Consider the following 27,610-nt stretch of genomic DNA (forward strand, 5'->3'; position numbering starts at 1 on the left):
TTGCAGCAAGTTCGGAATCGATTGATATTTACGCCAGCTTCATATATATTAACTATGTGAATTATATAAGGAATTCGTACAATGAATTTTGCCGCATTTTATGACGGTTTTTATCATATTTTATATAGAAACAATTCGTAATTAAAATTGAGTTCGGTACGGCTTTTGCACTGTGCTGGGTTATGTGTTCTCCTGCATGCAACAACAGCGGCGCACAACAAAAATAAGAAAACTTTTGTATCTAGAGATTACGGAAAAAAACATCTAGTTGTTTATTTGGTAAGTTTATTAATATTTCAATTGTTTGTGTCATATTCAGATACATTTTTATTGATCAAAGTAGTTATATGATCATTTCATGAATTAAAGTTGAAACCTCATTATATTAATTTATATAATAAGATTACATTCTTTGCAGATGTTTTAAGTTAATTTGTCATTTTTTTCTATTGTTGGTATACTAAATCAAGTTTTCTTGCCAGTATAAATTGTTTTTTATTTACATGATTTCCTTTACAATCGTAAAATCCTATTTTATTATACTAGTGTTAAATGTTGTTGTACATGCTAAATATATAGGATATATACAAATATTTTAATTAAAACTTTAATTTATGTACTTCAAACTCAGGTATATACAAATTATTTGATTTTAATTTTATGATTGCAATAAGGCAAATTTCATATATGTAAGTTTTTCAATAAAATATACATGAAAATTATCATTTTCTGAACTTCAAATGATATTTAGTAATAATAGTAATAAATATATCTATTTTTGCTGACATAATTGAGATAGAAAAGACTAAAGAGATATTATTTACTGATAGGTTATTGGTAGTTAATTCGACCAATAAGTTTGTAAAAATTATACTTGAATCAGTTTTTAATATACATTAATAAATGACTCTAAAGTAATTACTACTTGAAGATAAAATGTTTTGTAGTAGAAATTGGGGAGATATTCGATCACAAAATTTAAACTTTAGTTTTAGTAAAGTGATAATACATAATATTAATATGGTTTCTTTCATCTGTATAGTATTGAAACTTTAAGTTCAGTTACTCATCTATAGTCCATCAGGTAGGATGAGCGATATTTATCTTTTCTTATACGTTCATTGTCTAATATTTTGTTAAAAAGTTTAATAATTAAATTATATCATAGTTTAGTAAATACATTGTCATTATTAATAAAGCTTCCAATGAGAGAGAAATCATGACAAAACAAATATAAAAATAATTATTTAAAAAAATGGTTTCAGTTTATTATAAATTAAAACTTAATAATAATTTAAAATTATGGAAGTTGAGAAAGCAATAATATAATAGTATAATAAAGTAATATTTTTTGAAAAAGTAATTGATTATAAACTTTAATTATTTATTGAATGAAATAATGAGTAATTTATTTAGTTAATTTTAAAGTAAAAATTGTTTCCTGCTCAAAATTGCTATTAATTTAAATGTAATTATGTAAGTAAATGATAAAAATATGTAATTAAAGTGTTTTTCTTAAATAATTTCAGATTATAAACTAAAAAGCAGTTAATTAAAGATAAATTAAATCAATCAAGATTTGCACAAAACTTTATTAATTATAATGAGAATAATTTTTAATGAAGTCAATATATAAATAAGTCTGAGATAACAAAAACTATAAATATTCTTGGTATTTTAATAAATAATTTACAAATAATGTAAGCAATGATAATAAAAAAAAAACAATAATGGTTTGTTAAATTAGTAGTTTCAGTTGATTGTAAACGATAGAAATACCGTTTTATTGGTGACGAGTGAAGCGATGAGTTCTTTAAGCAATTATTTTATCTTTGGTTACAGTTGTTGCTATTATTTCAATGGCGATGGTTCATGAGAATACCGAGTAACTGTTTTTATATTTTTTAATTAAACGTTGATTGCTTTAGCGCATCTTGTGAGCGTCGGAATGCAAGTAAATAAATTTCGCGAGCTCTAATCAAATTACGATGTACCATTATTATATAATCGTCTCTTCTTCCTTCAGTTTCATCTCATCTCTTCTATTTTTATTTTTCAGTTTCCTTTTTGCCGCACGATCTACGAAGGGGTGATAAAATGCAGTGAATTAAAGTGCGAGTGTGTGTGTGTGCATGTGTACGTACGTGTGTTCTTCGTAGTCTGCATGGAAATCGTGGTCGGTCGTGGGACCGCAGTGAGCATGATCGAGAGGTTCACTCATCCAGAAATATTTGTCAATCTGTCTTATCCCAAACTTGACAGTAAGCTCTTCTTACATCTGCGTTTAGTCTAGTTAGAACCGGTGAACAAACCACCCGCGCCTCTCGCTCTCGCAATTTGCCATCCCGATCCGAACCAGAGCATGTCAACTGGTGGTAGCGGAGGTGGCGGAGGAGGCGGCATCGGTGGCGGTGGGCTTTACGAAAACTTGCAATTAACTTTCAGCGGAAGACCGGTGGAAGTGCGCCAGTTTCTCCAGAGCGACGCGCGTAAACGCAAAAGCACATCAGAAGTTTCCGGAATGTCTCACATCAAGTCGAAGACAGCGTCCAGGAGCGTCTCGGACCTGAAACTGGAGGATGAAGCCGGTGGAGATCAGAAGGAGGTGGTAGCAGAGGACAGCATGCTCAAAGATGACTCCTCCGGAAGCGTAGAGACGCTTCTTGCGGAAGACGGAAAAGCAGCGAAGATGCTGTTCGCAGATGAAAACGAAAAGGTTCCTAAACAGTATTCGGCAACGGGACTTGACGATGGCTACGAATCCTGCAACAGCACTCCTCACGGATCAGGTATTAACACATAAAATTATAACATATAAAACTAAGTAAAACAATCATGATTCGCAAATCACAAAATTTTTACATTTAAAACTAAGCAAAGAAATGATTCTTGTTTCTACTTACCCACATAGACAACGCAAATAATAGCTTGCTCAACGAAAATAACGCGACGTATCTTCTCAGAAAATGTAATTGGAAATCATAAAATTGCAAATATTTGTTATCCGTGATAATTTAATCTCATAATATTTACATCAAACAGCGCAACAAATACAGATATATAAAGCAACCTATTCAATTTATTTTAAGAATGCAGTGAAAATAAACACACAATTTCCGTATATTTTATTATATATGCAATATTAAGTAATGCAATTTCATTTGTTGTAAATAAAAGTAAAATCGATCATATAACAATATTTTTTTCATTGACTTAATTAATTATAAATTGAAATTAATTAAGATAAAAATATTTATCGTATTTTCAAAATTGTAAGCAAGATTCTTCCTAATAAATAAGTAATTGACAATATTGGATCTCCTTCATAAAAATCATAAACTTATGAACATTAACAGCAATATTTTAATTTTTGGAGAAATTCCATAGAGAAAAGTCTTTAGATTTCATTGTAAAAAATCATGATTATCCACATTTTATTCAACAACAATAATAAAAAAAAAACATCAAAAAAAATGATTGAGTATAAGCCTTTCTGTTCTATTTAATCAATAATTAATGAATTCGATTATTTATACTTCAAAAGGTTTTTTTCTGTATTTCTAAATATGCACTAATTATGTTTATTTTTTCTTATAAATCTATACTTTATACATTTTTTGGTATTGAATACAAATAAAAATATTTGACAAAAAATAAATATAAGAATATTTAGTTAATTTTTGGTAAACGTTAGAAAATACATTTATGATTAAATTACTAGTTATCAGTATGAAAGTGTCTATTAAAATTTTATTTTTAATAATTTAGTAATTCTAAAGCCTATCAGCCTATCACTTAAAAAATATAAGATTATTAAAGAACATACTAATACATATTGTATCTCTAAAAACTCAATAAAGAAATATTAATAATCTAATTATTTTTATAATAATATCATTTATATATCAATTAATATGATATACGTGCATATTTTCAACTTTAATTTAAAAAAGGTTTACAAATAGTTTCAGTAAGAATTACTTACGAATATTCATACTTTAACTGTTTATAATCTTTTTTGATTTCAAGTTGGTGGCAATTAATTGTTCTGACACATCTACAGTAATAATGATAAACTGATAATACTTAATGCTAGTTTTAAACATAACAGGAATTATTTTGAAGTAAATAAGTTCTAAGTTTTATAAATTATAATGTTTAATGATTTTGAAGATGATTTTTCTTGACAAAGTGTTTGAAATATTGTGATTCAAATTATGTGTAAAATATTTGCTTTTAGTACTGCAACCCTGGTAAAACAATTAGTTTAAGGTCGATCTATTGATTCGTTATTGCGCTCTTCACTCTTCATTCAATTTGCTCTTCAGAAGGTGAACACTTTAGCATCCGGAAACACATATACGCGCGAATTAAATGTATGATGTACGCGCCCGTCAGTTCGATTTATTTTATTCCACGTTCGATCAAGGTTAATTATCCCCAAAATATCTAATCTTAGAATCACAGTTCTTCAAATATACAGGTTTTAATGTATGTTTTCTCTAATAACCGGTTTTGCTTCTCAAGTGATCAATCATATAATTCTTTTCGAACAGTTAATAATTTTTAGTACGGTCAAAATTAATTAATTTTATTTCATGCATTGATTTTTTTTTAAATCGAGGGGAATTCTCATAGAGCCGAAAGTTATCCTAGAAAGTAGTTTGCTCATCTATCTATTGTAAATATAAGTATACGAAGAAAAAGAAAAATTTTCAGTTATCGATTTCAGAACCATTAGATTGATTGTATTTCTTTTGCAAGCATCTCCGTTATTTTCTTCAGATTTTCATTGCAGCTTAAATAGTATTAAAGCAAGAAAATAAATATATCAATGGAATTAGAAAACCGTACAGTTAAAATCGGAAATACAAGTATTATTTTCTATCTTAATCCGAATTATAAGGAATCTTCTGTAAGTTAAATTATTTTCTTAAATATAAAAGCAATACTTTGCATAGTGCAGGTAATCGGTTTCGCTAATATACTGGACTAATCGAGAAATTATATACGATACAAAAAAAGGAGCACAAATCGAGACATGACTGTATAAAATTTAGTTTATTTTGATTTTTTTTTAAACTGAACTATAGTGAATTATTTATTTTTAAATTATTATTCATAATGACAAGATAAACAGATAATTGTATAATTAAGAGTTAAATCCCAGAAAAGTATATAGAAATAAATAAAATATACTTTTTAATTATAAAATTTTCTTAGTTGAATATTTTTTTCTATTAAAACGTACCCAAATGTTAATTAATGAAGTATATTTAATGATACAAATAATAGGTGACATTATTACAAGGAAACTATAGAATTATTATCAATTTAAACTAAGAACTTAACATCTGGATTACAAAATAAAATAGCAATACAGCTGTAAATAAGTTGTAAATTGGTCATTAAAATGAATAAATGTTTATGTTAATATATCTAATTTAAAGTTATATATAATAAAGATAAGGAAGTAGAGGAATAAATTAATTAGTGGAATATGTTATTATTATTGAAAGAGATTTAGATTATTTTACATAAAATACTAATGAATAGAACGTTGGATGTTGTGCATCGTACACTTAATGTTTGACATCTTGACATCATGTCTCGTGGATAGTACTTGAAGAGAGACGATTTCCTTGAGAGTAACAAGTCTTAACACCACAAATATTCACACACTGCATTAAATTGAAAGATCTCGTAGTTGATGGTTAATTACGGAGAATTTCCCATGTAAATAGATACACATAACTACTATTAATAATATCTCTTGTTTATAATCTACAAGACTATCAACCTAATTTTACAGAATAATAATTGGAAATTCTATATTATTTCTTTGCTTTATAAACATGGGATTAATTAAGATAATAATAATGTATATTAAAGCACATCATTGCTTTAGGATAAGCTTTAAGATACTGATCGTAATGAGCTGCAGTTGTTACATAAATTCGATAAATATTGACTGGCACATAATCGAGTTTATCGTGGATCAGTCATAAATCTCTCGAACTATTCAAGATAGGCGGAAACGGCTTGTAATTGGAATTCTCATTTATATTTTCTTTTTGTTGAGACGTCAATTTAAAATGAAATGCTTCACAAAAAGAAAGCATACACTCTGATTGGATTTTTAATTACTTTTTCCTTAAAAATCGCACTCTTGAGTTTCCCTTATTCTCAATACGTAAATCGCAAATCGAGTATTTGTGTCAAAAACGTTGGATTAAAAAATTAGTAAAATTATATGTATTTATTTATTATTCTAAATTATTTTTTTGTAAGTATTCTCCTCTGATTATTATCATATATTGGATAGTTCTCTTATATAAGTTTATGATTAAATGAAGAAAATTATGTAAACTCTGATCTAATGCAATGTAGTAGGGTTAATATTCAATTCTACATACATTTAAATAAAAAAATGTCGAGGTTTTTCGTAATTACTCTTAACTCTTTCCAAACTTAACTTTAATCCAAATTTTCTCACAATTATTTTTTTTTTCAAGTTTAAGCCAGTTAAATATGCAGATATCCCCCGACTCACGAACTAGTTTTCGTTCCAAAGAGTTGTTCGTAAGTCGGGGGAATTTTAAAAATTTCAAAATATATTTATCTTACCACACTTTATCATGGTTTTTACTTTTATAGAAATAGATTAAAATAAACAAAATACTTACTTACAAATGCTTTTCAATGTAGAAATCACAATTATTTAATGAAAAACGACAAAAGAAACTAATACAACAAAGCAGATACACCTTTCATCTTTCAAAAATATTATATTTTATTAAAGAAATTATCAATTTCTGTTTAGACAGTTATTAGACAGCAATTTAATGACTTCTATTTTTTAATTTATTTTATTTTTTACAATATATTTACAATATATTTACAATTATTTTACAATGTTTTATTATTTAGTGCTCCTATACCTCAGTTTCTGTGTATTACAACTAAGATTTTTTTAAGTGTTTTTTATTAGTTTATTTTGAAGTGTTCGTAATTTTTTAATTTCTTTACGTCTCTTTTTTTCTGATTTGATCCGGAAATTTATTGTACTCATGGACACATTTTACTAAAATGATACTGTTAAGGGTATTTGTCTTGTTTTCATATGGTAAATTATAATAATTTACACATTATCAAATATTTATACCACCAAAGAGTGGTTAAAAAATATTTCATCAGTCATTTATGTATCCATACTTCATTGATATACCGGATTTGAGTCGATTGCGCCAAATTTATATTTGCTAATGTAGACATTTGTCTACCATATGGTTTGACTTTTATAATTGGAATTTGTTTTAAATAAATATTTAAAATCTATATTACAATATGTGAATTATAACAGTTGATTAATTTTGTTATTTAAAGTTTGATGGGACCGGCAAAAAAATTCAACCGGGCCTCGAACTTATTGGATTCGGCCCTGTTCATTAATAGTCAATAAAATGTGTAAAAACATCTTTTATATTACTATTAAACAAACATTGTAGTAAAATTTATTGAATACTTGATTATAATTGACTTCAAATGAACTCTATATCATTTTGACAATAAGCTGTTTAATGTGTGCGCAAATTCTGTTTTTATATCCACATTCATATAAAATACAGTTTGCACAGTTCATTTCGATTCATTGAACTTTTTTTAATGATTTCTTTATTGGTTGATGTTTTTGAACTGAGCAAGCAGACAGCCTTTAAAATAAACAATTTGTAACATACATATCATTATATTCATTCAACAAGGATTTAATTTCTTCTTGATAAACGTTAATTAAACAATACCTGAACAATGCTATTTTTATTGCTTTGACAAACGTTTTTTTCCTACCAGTTTTAAAAATTATAAAAAAAATATTTATAAATTAAAATTTATTTTATTCAAGGGTTGTAAATTTTTATTTTTATGATTTTTTTTTATGATTTATTTATTTTTACTTTTTGTTTTATGTGAGTATTACATTAAATATTATTATAATTGAAAAAAGAGCAACAAACAAAAACTATAGTCATTATTCTTATTATTATAAGTAACTTTATTCATCCCGATAATTTCCTTAAAAAAAAAGACATTTTTATAATGATTTTTTTTGTTATAATTACTTCATTAAATTTTATTTCTGTGTATTACAAGCAGCATTAAAAGCTGAATAATTCTACTTATATTATATATAAGAGTAAGTTGAAGAGCAGTGATTGAGACAATTTGAACAGTTGATGGTCGTCATGTTTTATGATCATAAAACGAGCAAAAGAAACAAAATATATTTCCATTTTTTAGTAATTAACATGAACTTATGAAATTTCGGTACTTGTCGAAGTTTTAACGTCTAATTTGATAAAGCGGTTTGTAAGCTTGTTGAAGGAGCTGAACTAGTTTCGGCCTCGGCAAACTTTAAATACCATAAAAATTAATTGGAAAAAGTGATCCAACGCCGTGGGGATATACGATATGACTTTAAGTGGAAGCGAGATGCATTTAATGTTGTGCGTATGGGAAAGAGCGAAAAAGATGTTGAATAAAATAAGAGAGTAAAGTATAATGACCTTAATTAGTGCATGTGCATTAATTGTAGGCGGGAGTGTAACACGTACTTCTGGGGATGTTATAAACATTTAACTAATTTCCTAAGATTAAAATTAGATAGCAAATTAATTAAGTAATTTCGCAGTGCGGTTATGGAATCGTATCTCGGGGCTAAGTCATTACAGTCTTCATTTAATTATGAAATAGTAAACTGAATTCCACACGGAACACTCTCTCACACATACACACACTCATCGTCGGTGCATCATCCACCACAGCAGTTTTATGTATGCGTGTGACTTAAGTATATATGTGTATGCATTTAATAATCAATTAATTCGTGGCCGTTCATTAAGACTAATCTGGAATTTAAAATTCGTTCGGTGGCAGCAACGGATTTTCATCCCTTTTGCGGCGTTCTTGATTTTCATTAAAAAACCAAACCGCATTGTGCCCTTTCGCCACGCTCTTTCATATATGTAAGACTGCACAATGAAAAGATAATATCAAAAACCGGATATACAATCTAGTAAATCCGGCGAGCGCGTTTTGCAGTGCGGCAGGATTAACGTGATTTTGAATAATTTTCGCGCGCGGCGGGGTTAACTCGTTTCCGGTTCACCATCGTCCCTCTCATCGTCCTCTTTCACCGCAATAGGAGGCGGTGACGGTGTGCGAATGAAGCGGTAAAGAGGAGTACGATGGAAAGGGGACGACTTCGAAGGTGGCGGATAATAAAATCGAATGAAATTCATTTGGAGATCAGAGAGTTTGGGAAAGTTGTTGAATATTAAATGCGCGCCGGTCGCGGTTCCAAACCTCAATCAATACATTTTTGGCATACGTTATTTCCATTATTAAACACTTAGGATGGCATTCCGATGAAATTTTTACGTGAGATATATTCCAATGCAAGACCACAAAGAATTTTCTTATATAACACCCCGGAATTCAGCATCTTTTTATATTATATCCATATTCTTCTTTTCCCCCCTTTCTTTTTTATCTTATTCTTGTTCACCTTTTCCTTTTCCTTTATCCACCTTGACTTCTACCGCTTACTCTATGATTGTAGCAAAATAATTTAACAAACTTTCTTATGCAACTATTTTTCATTAGAGTCATTCACTCATCAAGTAACAATGACAATCATTAATATTTGAATAATCTATTGAATTATATATGCCTATTATATCCATTCAGGTTATACAATATTTTAACAGATTTAGTGTCTATTTTTACAAAACAAAGTTTCAGGTCTAAATGGGTTAGAGCCTATATCTTCCATCAGATAAATTTCACGTATATTTCACTTTTTCTATTTAAACAATCCAAAATATATATCGTAAGTTATTGCAAATTTAGATGTAAAAATATACTTTTATTTACGTATTAAAATTAGGGAACAATTTTCAAGTACATTTACTTAACAATTGTATTGCTTTTCAATTGGAACCTCGCTTAACGAGTTTAATCCGTTCCAATCCGTTCCGAATTTTACTCGTATAGTGAAACAATTTCAAAAATACCCATAATATTGTACACAAGTTAAACTGAATAACATGTATGAAACGTATTATGTAAAGTGAAATATATTAAAAGATCTCAGCCTATAAATATTCATTACATATATGAATAATTAAAGTGAAATAAAAATAATTAAAATTAATTTTGAAGGAAGTTAATAGTGCTCTATTTCCTGCGCTTTATTTTGTTTACAGTAATTAATGTACATTTCAGATGTTATTTTACTACTAAATGTATTTCCTGTGGTTTACATAAAATTGTTTCTTTGTGAAAATACCAATTATTTTTTGGTTTATTTATAATTTTCTACATTTGTGAGTTTGTAAAACTTAATTAAAAGTTGTTATGATTTTGCTCATTTAGTGTAATCGTCGATAGTCTCTCATATATTTTACTTTAACTATTGAATATCCACATATTTCATAGATCATTAATTCTTCATTAAATTATTATTTCTGTACTCGTGAGAAAAATGAGACTGAATTAAAATTTTAATTGAATAATTCAGATTTATATAAAAAGGAAGTAAAACATTTGTTGTAATAAATAAAGTATTAAAGATTTAATAAATATACGTGGATAAAAAGAAAGTACGTGCATTTTTATTTGGGTAAAATAATTCTGGCTAAAATTACGCCACGATCATTTTGATGCTCTATTTTCCACGGTTTATTTTGTTTATAGTAGAGATGTAATTAGGTTACAACTATTTTGGTGAAGCGCCAAAAATTCTGAATTCTAGCGCCGAATTATATCGTCCAATATAGTGTGTATCTCCGAGCGTTTTGTTACTTCAAACATTTCCACGGAATATCGCAAACGTATACAGACTCAAGTTCAAAATACTTTTATTATATTTGCAAAGCAATCAACTTCCAATAAACCGACGATGGATTCAATTTTAGTGGAAATAAACATGTAAATATAAGTGTTTTTGTTATTTTTAATAATAATTTAGTTATTTTTTATGTTTTAATTAATACTATATGATTTAGAAATATTTGAAGAAAATGAAAACTTTTGCACACACTTAGTTAAACAAAACAAAAACTGTACGAGTGTTGTAACTTTGATAATGCAGTGTGTTAACATAATTTCTACTACCAGAATTGTTTGTTAAACGAACATCGATTTACTATAGATTTTTATGGGAATAGCAGTAAAATTTAATTCCACAACTATACTGTAAAGTGTTCGTTACCCGAACGACGTATGTTCTTTGTATGAAAATAAAAATATTTCATGAAAATGTTCGTTATCCGATTTGTTCGCAGTTAAAACTGTTAAATGATTACCCATTGTATATGTAACTTATGTTTGTAATGTGTTCACGAAATTGTCATTTTCTGGCGTACATTTAAAAGGAAACACGGGTTTAAGTGTTATTGGTCAATCTAATTCCCAGATCTATTACATACCACGAGTGTTGAGGTTAAAGTTGAAATTAGAGAGGAAATAACTGTTTAAAATATTTGTATACATTTATATACATTTTCTCATATCAATAAGAAATTAAAATGCAAATACTATTTGAAATCTAATTAAAATCGAAATTATTAAACTAATATAAGAAAAAGTTGTAATGTTTTGAATTAATTTGATAAATTCCGTATTACTCACTGCATAAATTTGAAAAAATAGATTAAAATAAACAAAATACTAACTTACAAATACTTTTCAATGTAGACATCACACTTATTTAAGAAAAAAGGACAAAAAGGGATCTTAAAAATAATTTAATTTGATTAAAGAAATTATCAATTTTTGTTTGGACAGTTAATTTTTTTATCACTAAGTCTGGGAATTCGTACAGAGAGATACCTGTACTTTTAAACCTCGTAAAAAGAAACAGCACAAAAAGAGACTTGATTGAAATCAAGTATGTATGTATACAATCAATTTTGCTTTACTATATTAAATAAATTTCAACATAGAATATGTTTGTTTTATGATCTAATATACTCACTTGATCCTTGTTATATAAGCATGAGTTATATCGAAATTGAATGAACCCTTTATTTGGTTGAGTGGTTTCCTTGGGGACAAAACGAAATGTGTTAGAATTAACAATATTGACCGGAGGACAAAAGATGTTTAACACATTTGATTGAAGAGAACAAAAGCACATTAATTACATTCAATGCCCTTAATTGTAATCTCAAAGATTAACATTTCTGGTAATGGTAATGGAAGGATTATATGAATTTAATCTACCAATATAAGGAAATTCATTTACTTTTATTTCTATAAAATCGATGCAATACTATATAGTACATCAAGTACGAAAAGAAAAATTGGAAATGTTAGACAGTTTGTGACAGTTGTAGTTTTAGAAATGATTCTTTTAAACAAACTGTTTTACCTAAAGCGTTCACAAGAATGTACAAATAATAATTTAAACAAATAACAATAGTTAAGTTTATATGATTAAAGTTAATGCAAATATACATGTTTGATATTTTGTGACAGTTTAAACCTTTTTTCAATTGATTCATTTTAACAAACTGTTGAACCTAGAACATTAAGAGAATTGTATAAAATAATGATTTACATAAATATAGTTAAGTTTATATATTTAATGTCAATACATAAAATGATAAAAATGTAAATGTTTGTGACAGTTAAAAGATTATCTCTTTTGTAATTGCAACGTGGAGGTTGATAAGGTCGTAATCATTAAAAAAGACCCATAAATACTATTTTTACATATACGAATTAAAGGACAGTTTTTAGAGAATCCTCCTAACAAATAGTGAAAATACTTTTAAATGTATAGAATAGACAAATTTATTCTTTATAATTCATTGCAACTTAAGTTTTCTTAAAAAATGCCTATTTTATAAGAAAATCATTTCATTTATTACACTTAAATATTCTTGTATATAATTTTAGTATTTATAAATAAACAAGACAAAAAAAAAATGTAATTTAAAAAACGTCTGCCCTATTTATCTCATTATGCTGACTTTATAAATAATTCTGGAGTTTGAAATCTATTAATATTTTATTCGTACAATTTAATCCAAGATTAATTTGGGTGCAAAAAGAATGAGGCTGGTGGGTTTTCCAAGTGGGAATGGCTTAAAGTTAGAAATGATAACATTTAAAATTTAGACGGGGTAAAGTTTTCAGTGGATTATAATTAAAAGAAAGATCGAAAAGTAAACTTTCACTCGGAGCACGATACATATTTTATTTTGCCACCGTGGGGTATGAAGGTATTTCAAAAGTTTTTTTTTGTTCCTTTTTTTATTTGTTCTTCAATATTTACTTACCATTTGAAGATTTAGTAAATTAATATGCAAATCACGTGTCTTCTTTATATACGTACACTTAATACGAATTATGTTAATTCGGTAATTACAAGCTTCTTATAAATAAAGTTTTATAAATTATCTCTTAATTAATCATTAGTGAATAGAATAATTTGTACATTAACTTTTAATCATTATTTTAAGGTATAAACTTATTAGTATACAATATTTCTGTTTATACTTTCTCTGCTTATTTTAAATATTAAAAAAAAAACAATATTTCGATTAGACTGATTCACTTAGTTCTATTTGAAAAATTAAAAAAGAAACTAAATTCTAATTTTGTGTAGTTTTGTGAACTATATTCATTTTTATATGCTCAATTAGTTTGGTTTCCAATAGTATAGTGAAACATATTCAAAAATACACATAATATGTGTACACAATTTTTAAAAATGATGTAGCAGGCGCACTATCCGGGACTCATCTTTTCATTGTTACTGGATATGCGAAACGTCGCTCGTTAAGCGAGTCATATTTCTTACAATTCATTTTGTTCGTTAAGCGAAATTCTCGTTATGCAAGATGCTCGTTAAGCGAGGTTCTACTGTATATTGAAAATATTAATTTAAATGTACATAATTCTTCAATATTGATCTTGTAAGAAATTATTGACTAAGACATAACAGACTTTTTAGTTACACGCACTTATTTCTAAAGTAAAATCAAACTTAATGATTATTACAACAGAAAATCATTATTAAATAAAGCTTTAGACTATTCCAATAGTGAAATTTTATTTTTTTTATATGTATTGTTACAAAATTAATAAATGTGAGATAAACACATAAAATGAAGAAGTTTAAAAGTTAAAATTTGGTAAATTTTTTATATTTTTAATGATAATAGCGTTCTATTTTTTTTATTAATATTTTGTCAAGTTATTGAAGTTTTGTATATTTTTATAATAGATTTTTGATAGATTATTGAAACTGGTTTTATTCATCTTAATTATCTTGTGTAAACTCTTCGTTATGTAACTTCGAGCATAAACAACAATTTACAAATAAAGTTATTAAGGAAAGAAAAACTTATTTTTTTTTTCATTTTATTAGAATTTTATTTTTTAGAGCTTTGAATTAATTTTAGACTAAATAAGAACGTATTTTAAACACACTAAATACAGTTTTTCCCATTAATGAATTAATTAATCATTGACAGAACATAAGACATCTACCTCAAATCTGAAAGTGTATATTTGATGAACATGTATAAAAATTTTTTTTTTTTGTAATGTATGTGTATTTTTTTTGAAGAGTAGGTGACAGGATTTAAATTTGAAGAACAGGCATTTGCTTTTTGTCGTCGGCAATGGGATTTGAGAATCTCTTTTCAGCTTTAATACATCATTGACCTTTCTCCCGCTTTTTTTTTCCAAAAGCAAAACGTAATCTAATTTGATCTGATTCGCGTAGGAAACAGTCGCATCTCTTCTCTTGTACCTCGAATATCCATCCATCCATTCATCCACCAAGGACAGATCTTAACCGTATTAAAATATTGATTTATAAGTATGCATATCTCAGAAGATGAAGAAAAGAGAGATGAAGAAAATGAAAACTACAAATATTAATATCCCGTACGTTTCACAATGTTATTCGATGCATTCGGTTCCAGGGTATTACTCAATATGTTTGAAATCTAATAGATTTTCTTAACGGATATTAAATTTGAATCGTAGATATTTTTCTCTTTCGCTCGCTGAAAATTCAATTTATTAATATTTTGTTGTGAATAAATGAATTATTATATTTGCAAATAGTTTTCCTCTACTTCAAAACTTTAATACGGTTTTTCGATACAATATCCTCACATAATTAAGTCTTAAGTTACAGAAAATCTCAAAAAATGCAACAACCCTTGAATAACACGGTAAATCAATTATACAATTTTTTTGAAGTACATTTTTTTTTACAAATTTTAACAACATTTTTGATAATTTAAATCTGGCATCGAATATTTTTTATATATAGATCTAAAGATTCAAATAACACGGTTTTAGTAACTATAAACCGTGCAGTGCAGCTTCGATAAGTCCGCATTCCGGTTTGAAAATAAACACAATTTTAAGAGAGCAAAATTAAAAATAAATTGTAAAAAATAGTACTTCAAATATTTGTTTATACATAAATTATCGTTTTTTTTGTACAGTCAAATTTTATGTGGTTTTAAAGTCTTCGATTAGTCAGGTTTACAATTGTTCTTTTTTCCTGTCGCAGTATAGATTTTTTTTTACAAATTTTAACAACATTTTTGAAAGTTAAAATCTGGTACCGAATATTCAATTATATATGGATCTGAAGTTTAAAATTACACGGTTTTAGTAACTATTAACCGTGTTATGCAACAGTTTATTGTAATTGTTAATAAATTGATAATGTTTAATACATTAGAAAAGATAATGTAGTAATACCTCGCATAGTGCAGCTTCAATGCGGACTATTCCGGTTTGAAAATTTCAAAATGAACTAAATTTTAAGAGAGCAAAAATTGTACTTAATATATTTGTTTCTACATAAATTATGGTTTTTTGTACAGGTTTATAACTTCGTTTTTTCCGGTCGCACTTTGAAATTATCTATTTTTATCTTCATTTCAATATTGTGTAATAGTAAATAATTGGATAATATATAGTGTGTGTGTGAGAGAGAAATATTAATTAATATATGAAAAACGATGATAATATCAAGATGGGATTGGATGGCCTTGTATTTGATTATCAAGAACAAGTACCAGACATATTTTAGTGATATTGGTGTCCTGGAATCCAGGAATTCAGCAATGCGATAGGGGATAAAGCGATTAAATTGAGCGGTGAACGTGGCGCGTCTCTGGAATGCACCTATAAATGGTCGATACGGCGCACTTTTAATTACAAATCCGATAAATTATAAATAGTAAACAATTTTCCATCTCACTTAATTACTCTCATTTAACAATTATTTATTATATTCATACACATTTTATCATTTATTTTTTTAAGTACATTTTCTACAGTTATTTCAACAAACTTTGTCGCCTTTATTATTTATTTAAATAATTTAAATTAATATTTACAATTATAATTATTTACATAATAAAATCAATATTTTATAATCTAATATTAAATATATGGATTTTATTTAATCAATAAAAAATATTACAGTTTTTGAGAATAATATTTCAAAACATACTAAATTTAAATTGAGTTCAATAAATAAAATACAGAAAATTGTTTTTTTTAAACAGAAAATGATCGATTTTTCCAAAATAATTTTTAGCCTAACTTAGTTTATAATTTGAATAATTCATATAAATAAATAATGTATTTTAAAACATATTTAAATGATTCTACAATCAAAACATTTTAGAATTGGAACCTTTGAAGTTACGATCATTGCTGCTTATTTTTGGAACTATAAATAATGTTTACTTTGGACATGCTGTGTGCAAAAACACATTTACCAAATTTAGATTTGTAATAATCAAATTTACATATATTTTATGTTAAATTTAATATTTTGTTATGTAAATTTTCAACATATTTTAATATTAAATTACATGATTTTAGAAATAAATTGTAAATAGAAGAATATTACACTTTAAACTAATATTTCTACATCGTTTCCTTTTAATAATTATTTAAATCTTTTTTTTTTAAATAAAATATTTTATTAAAAGTAAAGTATAAATGTATTTTAGTTTGACGTTTTGTATAGTATTTGTATATATTTTTTTAGAAAAATAAAATAAAATAATTGCAGAAAATTTACTTTGAGGCTGTATAATACTATTACATTATGTGTTTTTGTATGATCAAAATAGATTGAGGAAGTATTGATGCATTACTTAAAATAAATATCACTTAACCGTCTTATGTTACGATCTATTTTAAGATCATAATATTGTTACAATTATATGTGTTTAATGTATCTTTAATTGAATTTATTTAAAGACTTTGGTCGATAGCCTTTTTTGTTGTTTCATAATAATATTAAGATTTTAAAAAACTTTTAAATAAAACTGAAATTTTACAAGAAATATTTTCTGTTTACCTTTTTATTAATTTAAAATAAATTTTATAAATCTAATCATAAAAAAATGATTTAACAACGAAATAGAATCACATCACGCAACAAGTGATTTAATAGAAAAAAATTTGGAAACAATTAACAATTAAAAATTTCATTTGAAAGCATAAAAAAATATCGATAGAATTTTAATACTTGATCTTAAAAATTATTGAATTATGTCAATGAATATTTAAAAAAATCGCAATTATTTGATATTTTAACTTTTAATATTTTCATATAAATAATTTCAGAGAATTTCTTAAAAATTAAATTGAATTAAAGTTCTAAAAAACAAAAAAATTAAATAATTGTTTGTATAATAATTAACATGAATAAATATAAAGTTATGGTCAGCAATATCTCGCTAATCTATGAACAAAATAAAAACCGCACATAAATAGATTTCATACATAAAAAAACAATCATTTATGTATAACAAAATATTTTTATGTACATTTTTTTTTCGAATTTATTTTGCTTAATTATAATTTAGTTTGTTTCAAAATTTTCAAACTGAACTATAGTGAAACCGGACTAATTGAAAGTATTATCCGGAGAATGCAAGGTTTTGCTGTATTGTAGATTTGTCACCTATTGTTAGGTATAGTCATCATTTCTAGAAAGAATGTAGCATATTTATTATTGTACATGTCGACACCTGTACTACTTCGATAAACAAGTTTTATATATATAAATGTGTTTAGTGAACAGATTTTGAACTCAGTGCCTATTCCATGTTTAATAATCATAACAAACAATTTTGTTTATTTAATAAACACACGTATTCTGCAGATTCCATAGTAATACGATACGTATTACAAATTGCTTATTCGATCACATTGCGAACTTACAGCAGTGTTCAGAATAACATTGATATATTTCGTTGCAGACGACAGTTATATAATGATCAGAGAAACTAATGAATTTTTTAAGGTCTTGTAAGAAATACACGTAAAAAATAGTAAATTATTTTCATAGTCTATCTGAATGTAATACTTATTTATATTTATATAATTACAAATCTATTTTACGAATTTAAATTGAAAAACAACTAAAACTAATTGATAAAATGAGAGTTTTAATAAATTAAAACTATTTGGTTGAGATTAATTAACAAACTTATTTGAAATATTAATATCATACATATTATAAATATGTTCAATGACTATGTAGCATTACATAAATTATAATATTTCTAGACTTGTTCTAAACAATAATGAGATTTTTCTACTAAATTTACTAAAATAAATTGAACTTTTAAAATTATAATAAACTAAAGAACTTATGTTAATAAAACTCAATTATAAGGTGGACTCGCCGGGTGTTATGTCTAATTTTAGAACATATTTGTTGTTGAGTTATTTAGAAAACTAATTAACGTGATTATTATAAATATAACTTAAATTATTTTAAATTGATAACAGAAATATTTATTATATAATAATTGATTAAAATGCAAATATAATACAGAAATTGTATGCCTGTAAAAATTCTATACGTCTTTTGTCATATTTTGATACAACTAAGAGATGATTTACTTCGTATAGTTTCCTATAGGTTTCACTAAGGTCATAATGCAAAATATCAAAAAAAAAAAAAATTTTCTATAAGAAATATGTTTTCTTTTTGTGTGGTATTTTTGTATTTTATCTAGTTCCTTGATTCGTTCGGTTTCAAACAGTCCGGAATATTGACGGAATCGATTACTCGTATTATGCAAGTATTGCAGCATTTATATTAACATTGCAAATGTGTTTAAAGTTTAATAAATTGTATTTTAACAAAATTGATTTTTTTTATAGTATTAACAAAATTTGTTTTGTTGTGTTTCAGGAAGTAAAACGAACAAACATTTAAATGTAATCACTACGCTACTACCAGCTTACATGTTTCGAAAAAGTAAGAAACTCTCGTTCTTGTTTAAATATAAAAATAATTCAAACTAATTAATTTTTTTCAGAGGAATTACATGTACAATTAGAAAATCGCAAATTCGAGTCTTTCGCATTATCCGCCAGCTCAAGCCAAGTAGAGGTCGATCCACAGTCACCCAAAGATCCTGGCGATAATCGTGAAACATGGAGCTCCAATTTGGATTTTCTACTCTCAATCATAGGATTCGCAGTCGATTTAGCGAATGTCTGGAGGTTTCCTTATTTGTGTTACAGGAATGGCGGAGGTTTGTTAATTATCTTTTCAACGCATTCGATTTTCTAATTCGTCACATCTGTTTCCCTCTAAAAGGCGCTTTTTTGATCCCCTATACGTTGATGATGATATTCGGGGCTGTGCCCTTGTTTTACATGGAATTGATCCTCGGCCAGTACAATAGGCAAGGACCCATAAGCGTGTGGAGGATATGCCCATTGTTCAAAGGTTAATACCATACTGATCGCTGCTATTTATCACTTACTAATTACTAATTTTCAGGCGTCGGCTTTTGCGCTGTTTTGGTGGCGTTCTACGTCTCCTTTTATTACAACGTCATTATAGGTAAGTCATAAATATCATCAACTGTTGCTTAAAATCTTTGGTAATTTCTTGAAGACAAGATTTTAATATATATTTAGAAAATTAGCGAAAACAAATTGAAAGATGATATTACAATCTTGTACAGTTTACACATTACGAAATGTCATTTCTCAAATTGATAGTGTCAAATTTTTTAACAAATATTGACATATAACTGTGATAGTTTACCAAAGAATATATGTCAGAAATGGGAATGTTAGTAAATAAAAATAAAGGAGCTATTCAAATAACAATATTTTTTTACAAAGATAATACAACTGTCACAATTTGCTAAAGAAATATGATTTGGTGTGTTAAGGCCAACCATCGAATTGTTGAATATTGAAAAATAATTATTACTCTATGTCAAAAATATATGTTTTATTATTTGAGTCTAGAAATTTTCCAATGTATTTTCTTATAAATATTTTAAACCAGAAATAAAATACTATTATGTTTGCAGGTTTGTGGTATTTATGAGGAGTTTAATGGAATGTGGTTTTGTTGCAGCGTGGGCGTTGTATTTTTTAGGATCGAGCTTCAGCTCGGAACTGCCTTGGTTGCATTGCAACAACACATGGAATTCAGATATGTGCTGGGACAATGTTACTAAGCTAACTGTAAACGAGTCGGAGATGACCAACAGGCATTCACCTGCATCCGAGTTTTTCCAGTAAGTATACTTACCATTCTTCGCTTAAAAATATCCTACTTCTATAACTATTTATAGAAAAATTCTAATAAATATATGTTTTCAATACAAAATAATTAGTAAATATGGCATTAATCATAGATTTTCATAAATAATTATGTAACTACAAAAGTTTTTTAATGTACCTTATTTAAATAGAATGTTAATATTTTATCATTATTTCTAATGTAATATTATTACATAAGTATTACACAAATTATACAGAAGAAACTTTTTTAATAAGACTTTAAAATATATGATTAAATTTCTGATTATTATTTGATTATTTTTATTAAATATACATTGTAAATTAAATTTCACATGATGCTGTAATGAATACAGTAAATTATCGATCAAATCAAAAGAGTGCAAATAATATGCATTAGTTTTATTGTTAAAGCGTTTCCACGTAATTATATATGATTGTGTGTAATTGTTGGAGAGTCTATGCGAATATCTTAACTATTTTGATTGCATTGATTGGAACTATCAACGAGCCATCTGTTCATACGTAATTAGTGGGCTCTGTCCAAAGTAGCGACAAGCAGCATGATACCAACCTGAATACAGTGGAATTTCAGTAATCGAACATAATTCGTTTCTAAAGACAATCGAATTGTTCGAAAACCGAAACCTTAAAGAAGTAAAATTGCAAAATCTATTTTTGAAACCGAAACTTATTTAAACGTTTATAACAATAATTCGTTTGTAAAATAGTGTATACAAATAAACAATATAAAAATAAATACAATAATTTGTTAAAATATAGAAGAAAATAACTTAAAGTTGATAATGTAAAAAGATGGGGAAGAAGTGGAATAATTTACATTTTACAACTATATATTGTACGTGCCAGATTAGAAATTCTGTTCGAAGACCGAAATTATGTTATGAATTATTTGATAATCGAGGCGTGTAAGAACTGACTTTCCATTTTATTTTGTAGTTTTGATAATTACAAAAGAATTTTGCATTTGCTTTATAATTCTTCTCAATCCAAGGTTTTTCAATTAAAGAAAATAATAGTTAATTAACTATGCATCGTGTACAAATCCTTTTTATTTGCGTATAATTCTTATATAAATGATTCTAATCGAGAAAATTATAGCTTAATATATATATGGAAGTGTAAATAATTTGCGTATTTTGAATACTACATTGATTATATTTATCACCTATTGCGATAATAAATGCGGAAATCACGTTTTTGTGTTGTTGAAAATGAAAAATATGAGATAAACGATAGTGATTTGTTGGAATAAATAGTCATGTGAGGATATTGGTAAGTCAAATACGCAACAAAATCAATTTTGCAAGAGACGAGACCTAGACCTTCAAAAGGAAACAGGAAGTCATGAAAAGACAATCTCCTAAACAACAGCGTCATTCGCTTCAAAATCGATCGATTTTCAATATTTGATTAAAGCTTTTAGTACATCCCACTGTTCTATCGACAATTGAATTATTGATAGAATTATTTGATAAATAAATAAACTTTCTATTTTTATTATACATGATTATAACGTTTATTATAGTTAATTTGATATTAAAATATAAATATAAGTAGTTGAAACTACAAATAAACTATAAGTGAATGAGATAATTAAATGGTGCTAATGTAAAATTTACTTCACAAGTATCACGAGACATTTGTATCTCTCAGTTGTAACAACTGTTATATACAATTGGCAGTTATCTTCACTAATATAACCGATATAAGTTGATACGCCTGACAGTTTTACGTATTATCTGCATTATGATTAGTTGTTTTTTTTTGTAATTCTTTTACTGATTATATTTAATCATTTAACAAATATTTAATTAACATATGTATTATAACCAATTTTATTTAGTTATAATCTATTTAGTCATAATTGTTACTAGAAAATAAAATAAATATATTAGTTAATCTCTAATTTTGACGTTTTTGTAATGAGATTTCTAACTTTTTATATTTATTTTTAGCCGAAAAGTATTAGAAATGCAATTCAGCGACGGCTTGCACGATATTGGTTATCCGAAATGGCAATTGGTGGTTTGCCTAGTCGTGGTTTACACAATGCTCTACATTTCCTTATTTAAAGGTGTTAAATCATCAGGTAATTGACTCGAGTTCAGTCACGAACTTCTCAAGACTTACACGTTATTTTTTTTATATAGGTAAAGTGGTTTGGATAACAGCTACGATGCCCTACGTCGTCCTCACCATTCTCTTGATACGTGGATTGATGTTACCTGGAGCTCTCAAAGGAATCTCGTATTACTTAAAACCGGAAATGTCAAAACTGAAGGAAACTCAGGTATGACATATGAATGAAATTGTGCATATTTGTACACCTATCCCTTTACAAGGTACTCGATTTATACGATTTCGTTTTACACGGTTTAAAAAAAAAACATAAATTAAAAATAAATGTTAAAAATAACCTATCACTTGTTTTAAACGGTACTAGATTTATACGGTTTCGTTTTACACAGTAAAGTACATGTTTTCTCTTTTACGTTTAACACGTTGACGAAGGCATAATCCACCGGTGGTTCATAGGTTATGTATAATAGTTTTGTCGCTATGCACGCCACTATTTTTGACTAAGTATAACCACAAATATCTTACGTTAATTACAAAGCTTAAACACCAATACATTTCATATACATATATTAATAATGCTTGAAGCAATTTACAATAATACGTGATATTGTGACAAACATTTCTCACAATTATTATAAACTGTTTAAAAAAGATTAAAAAATGATATTTGACTTTTTGATCAGTCCATATGAGTTCACGTAGCACGCAAACTGATTTGCGCCATCTTTAACGTGTTAAAAAAAATTAAGTTAATAAATGTTAAATATAATCGATTTAACCGTTTTTTTACTCAGGAAAACGAGGGATAGGTGTATTATTGTTTGAACTAACTCTTACGTAATTATTTTTGAAATCTAAATTATGAAACTCTTTACTCTCATTAGGTTTGGGTGGATGCTGCAGTGCAGATATTCTTCTCGGTCGGTGCCGGATTCGGTGTGCATTTGTCGTACGCTTCTTACAACACATTCCATAATAATTGTTACAGGTGAATATAATGACTTTTGTATCTCTAAAAGATGTTATCATCGCTTTTGTTTTGTTGTTAAAGGGATTGCATTGTGACGACTGCCGTGAACTGTTTCACTAGTTTCTTCTCCGGTTTCGTGATCTTCACGTATTTGGGTTACATGTCGCATAAGCACAATGTTCATATTAGTACTGTTGCAACGGAAGGTACAGAATTGTGGAAAGTCGAGGAAGTGAGAAGTTGATGTGATTTATACTTTGTTATGTTTAGGTCCCGGACTCGTGTTTCAAGTGTACCCAGAGGCAGTTGCCACGTTGCCCGGATCACACATTTGGTCCATGCTCTTCTTCTTTATGCTCATCATGTTAGGATTAGACTCTGCGGTAATGCATTTATAACTTTAGATGATTTAAATGATCAAAACAATTAGTATATCATTTGGTACTCATAGTAACTAATTAATGTATGTATTTACGTATCATTTTTTCAAATTTTCGAACAGAACGATAGTGAATATTGAATATCCGAAGTAATCCTGTATTAATATTAAATAAATTATCTCACTTTTAAATGTGAGCAAATTATATTTAATTATAAAGTCAGAGTCAAAAGTTTTTCATTGGATATGGATGATTATGAGATTATTACTTTTTTTTTATAATTGGCGTTTTTCGGAGTATATTTTTACTAGAAACTTTTAGTTTCAATCAATTCAAGGACTTCAGTTAAGTTTTTGCGTAGAATTGCGATAATTGGTTATTATTTGAGATTTATTTATAAAATAATACAAGATTAAGTGTTACGAAAGGCTATTTACCTTTTTTATATAGAAAGTAGTGGTATGAGACAACATTAAATTAAAAATTAAACTTTGAAAATTCAAAAACATATTTTGATGTAGGAACATGATCACTTTTTGAAAATCAGTTCAAATTGAAACAAAAAATAACTAAATAGAATTGGAAGTAAAAAAAGTCAGAATAACATGTATTTGAAATTACATATTTACAATTAATATAAATGAATGAAAAACAAAGTTTATATGACTGAGAACATCAATCACTATTTTGAGAATTAATCTTCTATTTATTTGTTTTACGAAGTGCATTGATGTAATTTTGTATTAAATAGAAAATAATTGTTTTTGTATTGTTTGAGTGAGTGTTGATGACCGTTTTATTTTTACGTATCACGTAACATATGGACGGAGGCATTGCAATATCGTCTGAATGAAATGTGTAATTATTTCTGATTGGTTTTAATTGTTTGCATTGGTAGATGGGCGGTTTGGAATGCGTTATAACTGGAATTATGGACGAATTCGAGCCGCTGTTCAAGAAGTGTAAATTATCGAGAGAAGTGTTCACGCTGATCGTGATAATCCTCTCGTTTTCGGTCGCCACCATCAATGTGACACCGGTAAGCCGCTCATCCATTAAATTACAACGATCCATTAATTAATCTCGTTTTTTTGTTTGGTACTTCAGGGCGGAATCTACTTGTTCCATTTATTGGACACTTATGCAGCTGGTATTTCTCTGCTGTGTTCAGCTTTGTTCGAGGCGATCGCAGTTTCTTGGTGTTATGGTCAGTATTATCATTATAATAAATAATTATTAAGTATAGTAACACCTCATTTAGCGCTTCCTCAATTAACGCTAATTCATTATAACGAGATCAAATCCTAAAAAAGCATTGATTCTCAAAGTGTGGATTGCGAAAAATACTTGGGGGTTGCAGAAAAATTGATGACAGACGGGACGGTGTACCTATTCCTCGAGGGGTCCTTTAAATTTTGTATGTGCAAAGGGGGTCGTGGACCAAAAACTTTGAGAAATACTGATCTAAACGACGTTTCCTTTAGGTTTTAATTAGTATATACAGAAATTTATTCTTTTATTGAGATAATAACAATATCTATTGATATAAAGTAAATATCTCCAGATAAAACAGTTTTAAATAATAAAACTCATTGAATAATTGTAATACATTTTTTGTTCATTATCGCTTTGACAATTTGCAATTATTTTAATAAATATTATTTAATTAAAATAAATGCAATAGTAATTAAGTATAAAAATATATTTTTTTATATACATTTTTTTCTTTGAAATATATGTCATGTCATTTATATATTTCAAATTATAGTAGATAGAAAGATTTAGGTCGCAATTATTTCTGAATTTAGTAATAATTGTTATTATATTTATTAATTAATTAACTTTTTTCATATTTAAATTATTTGAACATGAGATAATTAAATAAATATTAAATTAACAAATATTAGTTTGTATTCTATCAAAAAGAAAAGTAATTGTATTTATTCCTCGCTTATGTCATAGAGTTATAATGAACTGATTTTTAGTATTTGTACTACGATCGGACAATGTACTTTCACGAATGATTTTTATGTTTGGACAAGAAATATATGTTAGGATAATGAAGACTTTATCGTGGTGATTAACCAGAAAAATAATAAGATTTTGGGGAATCTTTTGGTCATATTTAATATGCAATGAAATATGAAATTTTCACCTGTTTTACTCTTATTGCAGAAATGTATAATATCAGTTTTGTATTTGCATTCACAGTATTTTTGTATTGCAAAAATCAAAATTTCTGTTATTCTACTTTGAAATATGTAGGTTATTTTGACCCGAAATACACTCTACTGTATTGGAATATGCTGAAATAGCTAGAAAGTCAACTCCCAAAATTAAATTATAATAGAAAGCAATCCGAATGAAAACAAATATTAGGTGGGTCACTCTGACCCATTTGTAGTACTTATGGGTTAATGGACAATTCTGATAGAGAACATAGCATGTTTATAGTCATAGTCATTTATTTCCAAAAAAACAATCGTTTCATTTCCATAAAAAGTTTAAATATTAATATTTTAAAGATAAACGTTGCATCTGTTTTTTTTTTAATTCATAGTTTTTGTAAAAATATAAGAAATCTTTGAAAATTTATTTAATTTACAATAAATTTTATTAATTTTTATTTTCAATTTCAATTTCAGGTATAGTCATCTGTTGTTGTTTGTGTGTATGTTTATTCTTAAGAAGATATTGAGTTGCGTATTACTATTTTAGGATTGGACAGATTCACGCAGGACGTGGAAAGCATGATCGGCATTAAGCCCGGTTTGTACTGGAGGGTTTGCTGGAAATTCATCAGTCCCCTATTTATCATCGTGAGTGAAGACGAACCGAATCATCTAAATCCTCAAATTATTATAATCATCTTCTTCTCTCTTCTCACCACTAGGGCGTAGTAATATTCGGGTTGTTGTATCCACAGCCATTGCAATACAATGACTACTTTTACCCATCGTGGGCGAATTACATAGGATGGTTCCTAGCGTTATCCTCGATCCTGATGATTCCCATCGTCGCGGTGATCCAAATCCTCAAAACCAAAGGATCCTTCATGGAGGTAAATCCAATTTAATATAATTAAAAATAGAACAACTACATTCTTCAATTTCAGAGGTTGGCCATAAACATCTCACCGATGGAAGAACATACGGCGATCAGAGAAGAGAAGAAAATCAGCAGATTCAGAGCCAAACATTGGCTGTACGTTTAAGACTTCTTGTAGATAATAATAACGTTGTTCGTCGCTTGAAAAAATGCGCGTGTAAAATCTCAATAATGAATATGTGAATTTCTTTGTGTTGTATAACGATATTATGTGGATACTTGCATGCTGGTTCATGTGCTATTTATTTATTGCGTAACAGAAACAATATTGCCTTCGTATTGTTTCTGGTTCACTTTATATATATATAAAATATATATGAAAATATATGTATATGCTGTAAGAATTGAATTAGTCGTTGTAAGTTAGGGATTTTTATTTCATATGTACATATGAAGAACAAAATGATGTAATAAATAAGGTTAA

The 27,610-nt window shown here is 27.2% G+C and overlaps 1 protein-coding gene across 5 annotated transcripts; it reads left to right on the forward strand.

The window, feature by feature from the left end:
• On the forward strand, window positions 1–27,599 carry LOC108566368 (sodium-dependent noradrenaline transporter-like). 5 transcript variants are annotated; one of them, XM_017926235.1, is made up of 18 exons: window positions 1–279; window positions 2,060–2,261; window positions 2,446–2,789; window positions 19,271–19,336; window positions 19,398–19,616; window positions 19,682–19,813; window positions 19,868–19,930; window positions 20,459–20,621; window positions 22,605–22,738; window positions 22,800–22,939; window positions 23,613–23,716; window positions 23,780–23,904; window positions 23,969–24,081; window positions 24,977–25,117; window positions 25,186–25,285; window positions 26,797–26,897; window positions 26,972–27,139; window positions 27,194–27,599. In XM_017926235.1, exons 3-18 carry the CDS (start codon window positions 2,522–2,524, stop codon window positions 27,290–27,292), a joined length of 2,136 nt encoding a protein of 711 aa, XP_017781724.1. In that variant the 5' UTR covers window positions 1–279; window positions 2,060–2,261; window positions 2,446–2,521; the 3' UTR covers window positions 27,293–27,599. The 5 variants fall into 5 exon arrangements, with proteins under 5 accessions (XP_017781724.1, XP_017781709.1, XP_017781734.1 ...); XM_017926220.1 differs by having other exon boundaries at window positions 2,060–2,789; XM_017926228.1 differs by lacking the exon at window positions 1–279 and adding an exon at window positions 1,940–1,954 and having other exon boundaries at window positions 2,060–2,789.
• The last annotated feature ends 11 nt before the right edge of the window (window positions 27,600–27,610 follow it).

This window comes from Nicrophorus vespilloides, unplaced genomic scaffold (genome assembly GCF_001412225.1).
Source record: "Nicrophorus vespilloides isolate i.1.1-1 unplaced genomic scaffold, Nicve_v1.0, whole genome shotgun sequence".
NCBI classification, from domain to species: Eukaryota; Metazoa; Arthropoda; class Insecta; order Coleoptera; family Silphidae; genus Nicrophorus; species Nicrophorus vespilloides.

What these genes read in the sequence shown, in the direction of transcription:
- LOC108566368 (XM_017926220.1), top strand. Translation starts at nt 2,363, where the DNA reads ATGTCAACTGGTGGTAGCGGAGGTGGCGGAGGAGGCGGCATCGGTGGC. An exon ending in TTATTACAACGTCATTATAG is followed by an intron (nt 19,931 to 20,458) that starts GTAAGTCATAAA and finishes GTTTTGTTGCAG; the next exon opens with CGTGGGCGTTGTATTTTTTA. An exon ending in CCAAAGGATCCTTCATGGAG is followed by an intron (nt 27,140 to 27,193) that starts GTAAATCCAATT and finishes CTTCAATTTCAG; the next exon opens with AGGTTGGCCATAAACATCTC.